This window comes from Mustela lutreola, chromosome 4, assembly GCF_030435805.1.
Source record: "Mustela lutreola isolate mMusLut2 chromosome 4, mMusLut2.pri, whole genome shotgun sequence".
Classification (NCBI taxonomy): Eukaryota; Metazoa; Chordata; class Mammalia; order Carnivora; family Mustelidae; genus Mustela; species Mustela lutreola.
The window spans coordinates 199,657,076-199,669,469 of NC_081293.1; the positions used below are offsets into that span (position 1 = coordinate 199,657,076).

Here is a 12,394-nt window from a genome sequence, read left to right on the forward strand (position 1 = left end):
CTGGCTTTACCAAAGGGACAGATGACAGAGGCCGGCGGATTCTCACCCAACTAACAGTGGGACCACCTACATACACGCGGCCGGCAACGGGGGACAAAAGCAACACATTTTATAACAACCTTAAAAATAACTTTGATCATGAGTAGAGTTTGTAATCATCAACATGAAAATTTCCCTTAAGAACACCGAGGGCCCCAAAGAGAACAAGTTTCTTCTGAAAAAATATAACCGCCCACTAAAATTAACCACAGAGGAGAGAAACTAACCCTCACAAGCACTTCTACGTTTTCAGGTGGAAAGTGTTTAAGAGGAGCTTCTGGGCATTCATGACATGCCTAACGACCGCAGTCTGTCTACCCACAACAACACTGTTAGAAGAGAAGAGACTTGGGGGAACAGTCGAGGTGACACCGGAGAAAGCCTGTGCCCCACGGGGCCTTGGAGCCGCCCCTCCAGCCTGCATACGTACACAGCCCCACAACAGCGGGAAAGCCTGCTTCCGCCCCCGGTCGGTCAGTGCTGCTCTGGACCGAGTACAAGGTCAGTGTCCTGTCCCTGACACCACCTGGGCTCACCTTCACTCTCTCCACGCTCAAAGACCTAGAGGCCAGCAGTCCACGCACATATTTATCCCGGCACAGATTGATGAAAATTACTAAAAACGTATTCCCTTTCAGAAGTAGACACAAGTCCTTTCCAAAGACACTAGTCTCTAGAATCCTTGGATGGTCCTTGAAAAGGGACAGACCTCGCTGCAATCAGAGCCGAGGCCACTCACCTGCGCGTACATCCCGCTGACCTGACTCTCGCACAGCAGGTGTGTGCACCGGCTGGAGAACGTGGGGTCCACGGCGCCACCATGCGTCTGGATTATCTAGACACACACAAGACCCAAAGTTGCAATCAACTTCAAGTACTCAGGAAAACCGAGAACTGACTTTCAGGTTAGACTGCTCTCGAAACAGTCCACGACAGGTTTTCACAGCCTACTTCGCCGAAGGGGGTGCGCTGGGTATCAGCTGTGTTTATGGGTGCTTCCGTCCAGCACCACGATGTGAAAATGAGCGCCAGCACTCTCTGAATCTGAATCCCCAGATGGAGATGAGCGAGAAATGGAGCGCCCTCTTCCTGAAGCAGAGCCCTCCCCACCTGGCACCACCACGTGTCAGAGCCACTGATGGTGCGGGGCAGAGGGCGAGCCCGTGCAGGATGCGGACCACAGCCCTGGATGCCAACAGGACCGCCCCAGGACCCCCCCAGGTGTGACACTGAAAACCTGCTTCAGACATGACCAAACAGCCCATGATTAAAAGCCATTACTCATTTCTTTAAAGGGAAACAAAAAAAGCAGCGAGAAAGCAGTGGATACCAAAATCTGTTAACTCAGACCCTGAGTGGGGGCGCGGGACTGCTCTGTGCCACACAGGCATTAGACGGCATTAGATGGCGGGCATGGGGGGTCAGAGTCCAAACAACTGCACCGGAGAGACTGTCGCTGTCCGTTGAAAAAGACGTGCCCCGCAAAACAATTCTGCTTCACCTCCTTGTTAAGCTTCGCTATTCTAGCCCTTTGCGCACACTGGTGAGGCCTGCTGGAAACAGCCACCTCCTCTGCCACTGCCTCTGGTGCACCTGCTGTGTACCCCCACCTCCAAGGACAGGACAGAGTCCTGGCCACCCTTCCCCCCATTTGGCCACATCACCGTTCGCGCTGGAGTCCGCCTCCGGTCCGTGTCCACTGCTGCACGTGCCCTCCCCGGGCTGGTCCAGAACTGCCCTCCTGCCTCCCTCTTCCTGTACACCTTTCCCTCTGGCTCCCAAGTGCTTCAGAGAACACCACGGCAGCTAGAACCAGGCCCGCACATCCCCAATGTGCTTCCCCTTGGACGAGAGCCCGATCCCCTCCGTGGGTACGGGCCAGCCCCACGGGATACGGATGACCATGGGCAGGGCTTCCTCCCTGCTGGGCCGCAGCTCACACGCCCTGGGGGCAAGCCAGGAGGCTCTCGCCCACCAACCGCACCGCCCACAGGGAGCCCGAACCCTGCGCCCCATCCTACAGCACTGCTGCCTGGTGTCCCACCCGAGGAACGAGCACTGCCGCGACTCACGGCGCCATGGGTGGCCCCGTCCCACAGCAGCACATGGTACAACACACGCCTTGCCGAGAAGCCCACCAAGCGGCCTGGCAACCCTGCTCTACCCAGTGCCACCCCTCTGAGACCCCTCTGCGTGCCCCAGCAGAGGCGGGCTCCTCCGGCCACTCACCTTCCCATCGGCCGGACACGGCTCCTGCCCTCACCCCACTGACTGTGGAAGGTGAGGAGACCGTCCTTGCCGCGCTCGGCCGGGGTCACCTGCTTCAGAACTCTGAGCTGCACCTGACGTGGCGTGTCCCCCTCCCCACCGCCCCAGGTGCTGAGCGCCCTGCCCTGGCGTCCCCTGCTCTCACACTCCTGTTGTTTAAGGCTGGCCCTCCTGGGCTAATCCTTTAATCCAACAAAACAAAAGCAAATCTTTCTCTACCTTTCTTTGAGTTATTCTACTGCTTTTTAGGACAGTCTCTACGCACGGCCTCCTACCACTTCCGCGACTGTATTTTGAAGTTTTCTGCAGCTGTAACTCTCCAACGGGCCCCGCCCCCTCCTCCGACCACTGCCCCAGTACAGGGTCCTGGCATCACTTCCCGGTACTCCCTTCACCCAACTTTCTCTCCTGTCTCCCTGTGCTCTAATAGCTCTAGGGAGAAGACTCCGGCGTCCACAACATGGCGCGTAGCAGAGGCGTTAGAAGGGCTGCCCCAGCCCAGAGCGTGTGCCTTTCCAGCGCCCCAGCCGCACCTGCGCCACCTGTCTACCTGCGCTGCTCCATCTGGGAGACCCTCCAACGCCCACTCCCACTTGTCCTTTAAGACGGAGTTCAGGAATCACCTGTTCCCGCAGACCCTCCCAAGGCACAGACCCGCCACCCAAAGGGTGATGTTCTGTCTCACGGCTCGCCTGCACCCACCGTCCTGCCTCGTCAGTCCCGTACGGACAGCTAGTTCGCCAACTGACGCACCGTCTTCTGCGCCCCGCAGTATCCCCCACACCCGAGCAAGCTGGGCAGAGCAGGGTTTACACAACAGGAACGCTCCGAGGGACGCGCGTCCCGGGCGAACATGAAGCAGACTCACACTCGCTTTTCTCTTTCAACTCTCAGCTGGGGATTTGCGGCCTGAAGGGAAAAGCACCGCCTTCTCTTCTTCAAAGGCCACCAGACAGAACGCGGACTACAGGCACTACGGTTCCACGAGGAGAGACTGTGCGATCCCTTCCTCGCTGGAGAGGCTAAGGTGCCCCAGCACTGCCTCTGGAGACAGGACTGAGGACACAGAAGTGCACGGCCCCTGCTCCAGGGCACCGAAACCCTCCTCTTACTGTCACATCCACAGCGACATACAAATGATTCATGCCCCGTAGAATGTAGGAGCTGAAATGCCGTGAAGGGTGAGAGCGCGCTTCACTCTCCCCTCACAGCTGAACAACCCTGCAGCCCAGGAGCGTCTGCCCGAGGTCGCAGGGACCGTGAGTGCAGACGCCGCCACACGTGCACGATGGCACTGTGTGCCTCGGGGGCTGGGGTGCGGGGCACCCGGATAAGCGCCATCCAGGCTACGCTGAGAGCAGAGCGCTGGGGACAAGGCTCTTCCTCTGCGAGCACGACTCACCCGCTTCCAGGTGGCCAGCAGCTGCTTGTCAGACATCTGCTCCGGGTAGTCCGCAATCGCAAACACGCATCCCAGTAAGAAGCCTTCTTCCGGAACTGGCACAGAAAGACAGGAGAAGCGAAACCCCGTGAACACAGGAGTCTGCGTGCGCACACACGCTCACTTCGCCGCGTCCTGTCTGGAGGTGTGAAGCGAGCCGCTCCCGGCCAGGATGTCCGGCAGCAGCCGGAGCACTAGCCTGGGGGTGTTGCTGGGCGCGCGCCAGCGGGGCTGTGTGCACTCGTGATCTGACAGCAGAACCAACGGAGCGAAGCCCTGGGCACCCTCAGGGCGGCGGTCATCCTGCGGGACGCCATCCATGTGGAGGGCTATGCCATCCCCCTCGGCAGAGGCCATGTACCTGCTCTTCGCCGGGTGTGAGGCTCGGGGATGACTCCGCACCCTGCCCCCCTCCCCGCCCCTGCTCTCAGCGGGGATGTTCGCACGGCTTCTGGGAGAAAGACAGACGCACCCCACGGGACTCACTTTCCACGGCTGGGTCGTGTCCAAAGAGCTGGTGCTGGGGCTGCTGGGACGGCGGGGGCGGCTGCGGTGGTGGGGGCTGGTGCTGCTGCGGGGGCTGGTGCGGGGGCTGCGCCGGGTGCTGTGCGGCCTGGGCCGGCTGGCCGGGCGCGTGCGGCAGCGGGGCCGGCTGCTGCTGCAGGCGCTGGAGCTGGAGCTGCTGCTGGAGCTGGTGCAGCTGCTGCTGCTGGAGCTGGTGCTGCTGGAGCTGGTGCAGCTGCTGCTGCAGGACGTGCTGCGGCTGCGGCTGCAGGGGCTGCTGCGGCCGGTGCAGCTGCTGCTGGGGGAAGGGCAGCGGCTGTGGGGGGAAGGGGTGCGGCGGCGGCTGCGGGTACGGCTGCTGGGCGATCTGCGGCTGCGGCTGGAGCTGCAGGAGCTGCTGGGCGGGAAGGTGCAGCACCGGGTGCGGCGGGGGCGGGGGCGGCGGCTGCGGCGGCTGCGGCAGGTGCGGCTCGGAAGCCACCTTCACCGGGCCGAAGAGCACCGCGTTGGCGTTCGCGTGGCCCTGCTGGCTGTGATTCACCTGCTGCTCTAAGGTTTTTGTAGGTGCAGAAAGGGACTGTAAGATCTAGGAAACAAACAGGAGGCAAAGTCATTAGCCTTGGTCACTGAAACGTCCTAACGATCCCTCTGGCGACAGGGTATGCGCGTCTCGCACACGGCCTGACCGCTGACCGGAACAGGAAGCCCCGACAACTGCACGCTTCGAGAACAGTACGGCATGTCTCTTCTCCACTCATGAAAGCATCGCCAACACCCACAAGGTCAGGGAACCCCATTCTGAGACCAACACTTGAAAATAAGGAAGACTCATAAATAAGCTCGCGACTTGGAGCGGACACACCTATGACCTCGTACGGCTGATGTGCTTTATGGAGCACAGTGACAGGGCTGCCAAAATGAATAAAACAAAGGCACCACTTGCTCCCGGGGGCTTGAGCATGAGTGTGGGTGCCACCGTGTGACACGCAGCCGTGCACAGCGCCCCACCGGGACCCCTTCTCCCTCCACAATGCTCCACGGACTTCTGCTAACCCAGGGATACTCCGGGGAACGTCAGCGGACCCAGCCGCCTCTTGGCCTGAACCCCGCTCCCTTCCTAAAACAAAAGCAGCGAGTGAGTGTCAACATGAAGACCATCCCCCGAGGGAAGCCACCGGCCCAGGCAACAGATAACCCCCAAAGCCACCGGCCCTCCTCATCTGTGGTCACCCTGCCCGTGCGCTGGCAAACTCCGTCAACAGGGAACAGAAAAGACACCAACAGAGGTTTGTAAAAATGGTAAGTCTTCTCGCAGATGAGAAATCCTCGGTAGAGCTGGTCCATTAGCCTTCCTCAAAGAGGACTTGGGGCTCTTTACATGGAACTGAAGTGTTCTGATCCACAGAAGAGCCCCACTAGCCAGACTGTTTCTGTTCTGGTTCCTTCTGCCGCACAGTGACAGGAGTCAGCACAGCGCTCTGTGCCAGCTCAGGGGTTGGGGCGGATGGAACAGGGAGCCAGGAGATGCCCAAGAACCGGACGGCAGGTCTCTGTACTACCCTGCACGGCGCCGAGTGCCACAACGTGACACGATGAAGCTCCTTCTCCGATATGCTCCAACAGCGAGAATTAGACCCCATACCCAGATGGTCAAGAGAACTGCAACAACCAAGGAGATTTTACTAAAAACAAACACAACGTGACCCTACTAAAAGAGCACTTGACATTTAAATAAAACTCTAGAAATTTAACTTTACTGTAAGCCACAGCTACAAAGAAATCTCAAGAAGGACCTTAAAACACGTCCTCCACTTAAACGGGCTCCGAAACACGAAGGTCCTACGATCCCCGAGAGGAACCCGATCACCAGGCCTCACGCCGAGCAGCAGTGCGGTGGCCCGTGCGACCGCAGCACAGGGAGAGCCCGAGCTCCGCAAGTCCTCCGCATCTGCAAAGGCTCCTCACTGGAGCTCTACAAAGAGGAAACAGTTTAACGAATCATAAATGATGGTGACAATCTCTTCTCGGTCCTTCAGAGTGGTCAAGAACACCCTGTGCAGCGGCGGGAGACGGGCCCTCGCACGCGCACGGCCCGGGCACGCGCACACGCACACGCACGCCTCCACCACCAGGGGCTGGGGGCGAACAGCTGCGTGTCCTTATGGGCGGACCACAAGCCGGAAGCACAGAGCAGGGTCGGGAACAGCGGCTGCTTCCAGAGGGAACTGGAGTTAGGGGCAGGAGGGAGTTTATCACTTTACAGCCTTGGATGCCAGTGGAGTTTCTGAAGTCTGTACCTGGATTTTTTTACTCTCAGAGGGAACCAGCAGGTAAACTGGACTGGTAAGAAGGAATAAAGGCCCGTCTGCCCCAGCGCGCGGGGTCCAAGCGGTCGTCTGCCTCCCGCTGCCTGCCCCTGCGTGCCCACCCCCAGATCAAAGGGAGCTCGGGAGGGTCCCAGGGACCCTCCACGTACACTCCACAGCCAGGAGCCGGGGGCTGTGCTCTCAGCTGGTCTCACAGTGGCCAGCAGGACTCCGCAGGAGGCCAGGAGGGCCGAGGCACCTTCCCTGTGGGGAACACAAGCTGAGAAGCTGGGGGAAGCCAGGCTGTGAGCACAGGGCAGCTGGGAACCCACGAGCGTCGGAACAAGAGCACCGGCCAGAGTGAGATGGCACTGGCCTGGAAAGCTGGGCACTGGGCAGGCCAGCCAGTGAGGGGACTCTCAGGACATCACCTGTGCTCCTCAGACGGCTTCTCACCCTTCTGATCTGCCTCTGGCTCAACACACGTGAACCCCGCAGAATCAAAGAAGAAGTAACCTTCTTAGCTGCGTGATCCCACACTTGGCCACACTGCAAACAAGTGTTAATGAACGTCAAGTCGGAATTTTTCGGTCACAGGATACTATCGTCATCTTGAAATCACTTGCATACTGAGTGCCCCGACGCGTGCAGAACTGCAGCACCAACCACACGGCTCCTAAGCACTATGAACCTGCAACCTAGACCGCGACGGTCCGCTACATCCTCCCGACTCCCCATCTGATTTTAAACTAAATCCGTCTTCTACCTGTAACATTTCAAAAATTCATTTTCTCACATCTGGCAGTAAAAATGATCTAACATTGCCGGAGACCTCGGAACACCTCCTCGTGGCAGCTGCTGTCCCTGGAGCCGGGCCAGGCCCTCCGGCTTCCCACCTCGCAGCACAGCGAGGCACAGCCCGCCTCTGACGCCTCTCGTGCAGGCCGCCCCCCAACTCCCGGGTGTGGTCCCTCATCGCTACTTCGCAGATTGTTCCGTATCCAAATACCCATTCAGGGAGCGAGGGACTCCAGCTGACACCAGCAAATCCAGTGGCAAAGGCCACAGCGATGGCCAGCACTCCCTGCAGTGCCGACAAGCCCAGAGCGGGGAGCACGTCTGTCCTGCTGGAATGGCTGAGCCCGTCTGGACCCCTCCACTCCGGGAGGGCTGGGCAAGCGCTCCCCGGGCCTCCCGCCGGCTGCGAGCTGAGCATGCCAGCCCCCTGAATCCTCGCATGGCACCTTGTCATCTGCCTGCACGCCCGGCCGAGTCTCCCACCCCTGGGACACCACAGCTCCCTGGTTTCTGACTGCCTCACGCTGTCCCCCTGCGGCTTTACCCCGCCCGCCCAAGCCCCTGGCTTTCCAGAGCTTTCTGACCATCACCCCTGCTCCCGACAGCCCCCCAGAGCTGGGCCCGGACCTCATGTCTTTGCCAGCCACTCCCAGTCAGAGGTGCCGCTGCCCACAGACCCCCCTAACCGCATTCTGTTATCCGTCTTCTCCCCTCCGCTCCAGGGACCCTACAGGAGTGCGGGCATCACCTGGACAAGCCTCACCTTGCCGTGCTCGGACCACCCCACCTCAGGGACCTTCTCCTCAGCCCCCAGCTCCCTGTCGGCGTCAGACTGTCCTCACGCACTCCTCACCTCCTGGGCCCCGGGAGTCCGAGAGTGTGCGGCGGGGCAGGGAGGTGCGGGCGTGGGGAGCGAGCCCACCGAAGGCGCCTCCCTGCAACACGGAAACGGCCGCTCGGCCTCCAAGCACGGTCACCGTGTAGACTGCAGGACACGGGCTTACCCACTTCTTGAGAAATGCCAGAGATCCCGTTTTTAATGAAGAATCTCATGATTTTAGCAAAAAAATTCAAAAAACTCTTTGGACCAAAGCGAAGGTGTCACACAAAAGGTGCCGTCAGCTACTGGTGTGCAGCCCTGCTCCGCCCCCGTCTGTCGGCCCCGGCCAGCGCACCTCCGAAATCGCTACGTCAACCCGCCAGGCTCTGCCGGCCTCTGCTCTTCCTCCCGCTGCCCCTGCCCCTGCCCCCCACCCCCTCCTGACCCGGTCACCATCTTCCTCACTCTTCCTAATATCCCAAGCTAGACTGCCAACCTAAAACCGGGTCCTAACCAGGTCCAACATCACTGTCTTCCCGGAAGCTCTGTATCCACTATTCCAGAATTTTCCATTCTCCTCAAACCCCATTACCTCCCTCTTCCCTACACACGCTGCCTCACACCATCTTCATTTCCTTCCTTCTGACACCCAAAGACCGTGTTTTCTTTTCCCCGGACCGTATTCTGGGTGTCACCACCTTCCAGCATCTCAGGGGCCACATACCGTATCGGTTACTCACTGCTCAGTCAAGGGAGGGAGGGGAAGAAAAGAGTATTTTGAACGTGCCATCTCCAATGCAAGACTTTTTAAACCACCCCACAGTCATACCCCAAAGTGACACTGTCATCTACATGTTTGGTCACCCTTCCTGGAGCCCAGCAACCTGCTCCGAAGGCGGCCTCGCTCCTTCGGCACAACAGTCCAGGCGCCGGGGGCCAGGCCCCTGCAAGAGCCTCCAGCGCTCCCCACTCCGTCAAGTCTCACTTTCTTGCTTTCCTCACGACACGGCAAATCCACGCTTGCTGCCCGGACTTCACGGCCGCTGCTCCTCTCGCCTGGACCTCTCCGCCCCCAGCTCTTCCCTCAGCCTCGCTCCCACCCCTCCTCCAGGAGGCTGCTCCTCATCACCTCATCCAAACAGCCTTCTTCCAACGGCTATTCTGTGACCCCTTATTACCATCTTCAAAACACCCAAGAGCCACAGAAGCCCTCCTGTTGGCATCCTGCAGTCTTCTCCATCTGAAACAAGGCTGGGAGACGCGTCTTCCTGATTCGCCCGCAGAAACGTACATGGCCCATGCGCCCTCTCCGTCACGTTCTTCCAGTTTTAAACTGAAAGACACCTACTAAACTTTTAACTCCATGCTGCATCACCAAGCTCCAATCACGAAACTATCAATTAAGATTAAGGCTTCTGGAATGAGTGAGTAATTCCGGTTATGTTATCTGTCTACTGTCAGTGAATGAGGAGCACAGGGTCATCACTGGGCCTCTCTCTGCTGCCGCTAACCCGGGGTTCGGCGGAGCGAGAGCCTGCTTCGGGGGCCAGCGGTCTCAGCACTGGTCGGAGTCGAAGCGACACTGAACTCCACACACACACACACTCATGCAGACGACTGTAAAACACGTTCTCAAGTAAATACTGCTGGTAAGTCAACATAACTGCACTATGCTGAACCAGACCATAAAACCCAACTCCCAGATCCCCGCGTTAAGGAGTGACTCACGTGAGCGACATTTGACGGTCGGCTCATCTGCTGGAGATCGGCGTTGTTAGTGATGTTTCTCAGGGTCCGCACAGCCGGACTCCAAGTAGCGATCATTTCCGATCTGTCCGAACTTTGGAGATTCTGTCCCGGGGCCAGGAGGCTGCCCCGGACCTCGGGAGGTAAGATGTTGCCCGGGACGGGGGGCACATTGGCGCACAAGTTAATGAGGCCAGGCTCCTTCCCCGAGGGCAGTCTGCGCTTCGCCGCAGCCAGCTGTGGGACCTCAGCGGGCGTCCAGTTTAAATTCCTCTCTTGTTTCTCGGGTGACGAGTCTGAAGAATCATCAAACATCAACTCCCCTTTAGACTTTTCGGTGTTGGATTTGGGTGAGAACTGCTGGTCCCCGGAAGGAGATCCTTCTTGAGAGCTGGCAGGGCTGGACTTTCCCTCCGAACTACCCTCATTTGGGGACTCCTGCTCCTCGTTTTCTTCCTCCTCCTCCTCCTCCTCTTCCTCCTCCTCCTCTTCTTCATAAATAATGAGTCGAGGATGATAAAATGCTTCGTCCTTTTTGGTTTTTTCCGATATGCAATCCAGGACCCAGTCAGGGGTCACGATCTTAATGCTTGCTCTCTTCAACGCACACTCGTACTTCTCCTACAAGCGAAGCACAAACACGCAAAGCTGTGAGTCGGACCAGACACCCCCCAAGTGTGCATCTGAACACAGGACTCAGCACAGGCGCGCGGCTGAAGCGTCCAGCCCTACAGCGGTCATCACACGCAGACGAGCGTAAACTTTCCGATGCAGGAGCTGGAACCAACCAGGATCCCATGCTGGCTTCAGGCCGGCAATAGTCATCGGAACAGATTTTGTTTCAAGTAACTTTTATAAATGGTAACAATTAAGGGAAAAGTACAGCTAGCAAACCCACGGGAAATTCTCTTAAATGAAATAAGTAACTGCCACCTCATCTAGCTTTTGACACCTTGAAGGAAGAGCGCCTTCAGGACATCCAACACGGTCATGGAAGGGTGGCCAACTTTTCATGGGGAGGCTTTCCTAGTGAGGCATCTAGTTTGTTGAGCTCAGTCCACAGAGACACAAAGGACACAACACGCCTCTGACCTAACGGGGTTCAGGACTTAGCTTGGGAGAGACAGTAAACGCCCTGAGAACAGGACGCAGGAGCCTGCGCTGAGTGAGGCGGGAATAAGCCCAGAGAGAGGCCCTACGGCGGAAAGCCGCACTGCACGGAGAGGCCTGGCAGGGGCGTCAGTGAGCACAGCATCCACCCCAGGGAAAAGGTGCGTCACGGGCAGGGGCTCTCCTCCAGGTGAGGGTGTACAACGGAGCAAATCCCAAAGGAAAAAGAGAGAAATGGGAAATAGGAGGCACGGGGAAGAGGGTACCAGAGCTCTGAGATAAGGGAGACGCTAGCTGCGGCCCCCCAGGCAGCAGAGCCCACGTCCCGCCTGGCAGCCAGGAGGATGGCAGCTCCTGGGCAAGCCCGTCCTTAGGGCCCCACACTGAAGCCCGTTTCCTGTCGAGGGGACCAAAGGTGGCACTCGTGGTCTAGGGTCGGGGCAAGGGGGACAGGCAGCAGGACCGTCCTGGAGGTGTGGAACAGACAGACGGCCGCCGTCCGTGTGGCACGGCCGAGGGCAGCACCGTCCGGTCCGACCTGCCTCCCAGGAAGGGGGAGACCACCCCTGTGTACAGATTTCACCGCCTGTGGCTTCTGAGGATGTGCCACTTTAACCCTTTTTAAAACACAGGCACACTTGGTCACAGGGGAGCACACACAGGTAACCACTGAAGCAGAGAAAGACGGACGTGTGGTCGTGACCCTGTGATGAGCAGCCACCGTGGTCCTCAGTGTGATGGCTTCGTTAGCAACACGCGCATGTATACGTGTGCTAGCGCATGGAGCCTTCACGGCGTGGCTGCACTGAGATCTCACGATCGACCTCCCACGACCACACGTGCCCCCTACCCTGGCGTTCTGGTGACCCTGAGACGAAGCCGAGCGCGGAGAGCTGGGAGACAGATCCCCTGCCTCCTGCATTGCCTGCCCAGCCTGGCTCCTAAGTGACATGGCTCATGCGCCTCCAACCGACAAAAGCGCAGCGCTCTGACCTCCATGCTCGCCGTCGCGCCGCCTCACGCCCACGGCCTGTCCGCTGGAGCCAGGCTCGCCGCTGTGCTGTGCAGCTGCCAGCCGGCAGCCCCCGGCTCACGGATCACTGCTGTCACCTCCAGGGCCATTTAGTGGTCCCAGGTGTTCCTATGCTCAGTGTTCTGCTGCCACGAGAAGCTGCAGTTAAAGCTCAACACACGCAGCCTAAATGGTTTATGCACAATGGACTCCCAGGTTCTGGAAGGCAGTGCTCTAAGGCCTCATTAGCTGCAACCACATCCCCCTCCCAAACGGCCAGGCCGCCAACTCCGTGTGACTGTGTCGATTCCCCCACACACATCCCCCGCCCCACAGGCCTAACTCCTTGA

General features: G+C 58.9%; 1 protein-coding gene across 3 annotated transcripts in view; it reads right to left on the reverse strand.

The window, feature by feature from the left end:
• PAXIP1 (PAX interacting protein 1) overlaps positions 1–12,394 on the reverse strand; it is a 46,986-nt gene that overhangs the window by 14,283 nt on the left and 20,309 nt on the right. For all 3 annotated transcript variants that reach the window (XM_059172346.1, XM_059172347.1, XM_059172348.1), the window contains 4 exons: positions 9,905–10,543; positions 4,235–4,838; positions 3,710–3,804; positions 779–874 (listed from right to left, as the gene is read on the reverse strand). In XM_059172346.1, coding sequence (XP_059028329.1) covers positions 779–874; positions 3,710–3,804; positions 4,235–4,838; positions 9,905–10,543 — 1,434 coding nt within the window. The remainder of the gene's footprint in view (positions 1–778; positions 875–3,709; positions 3,805–4,234; positions 4,839–9,904; positions 10,544–12,394) is intronic.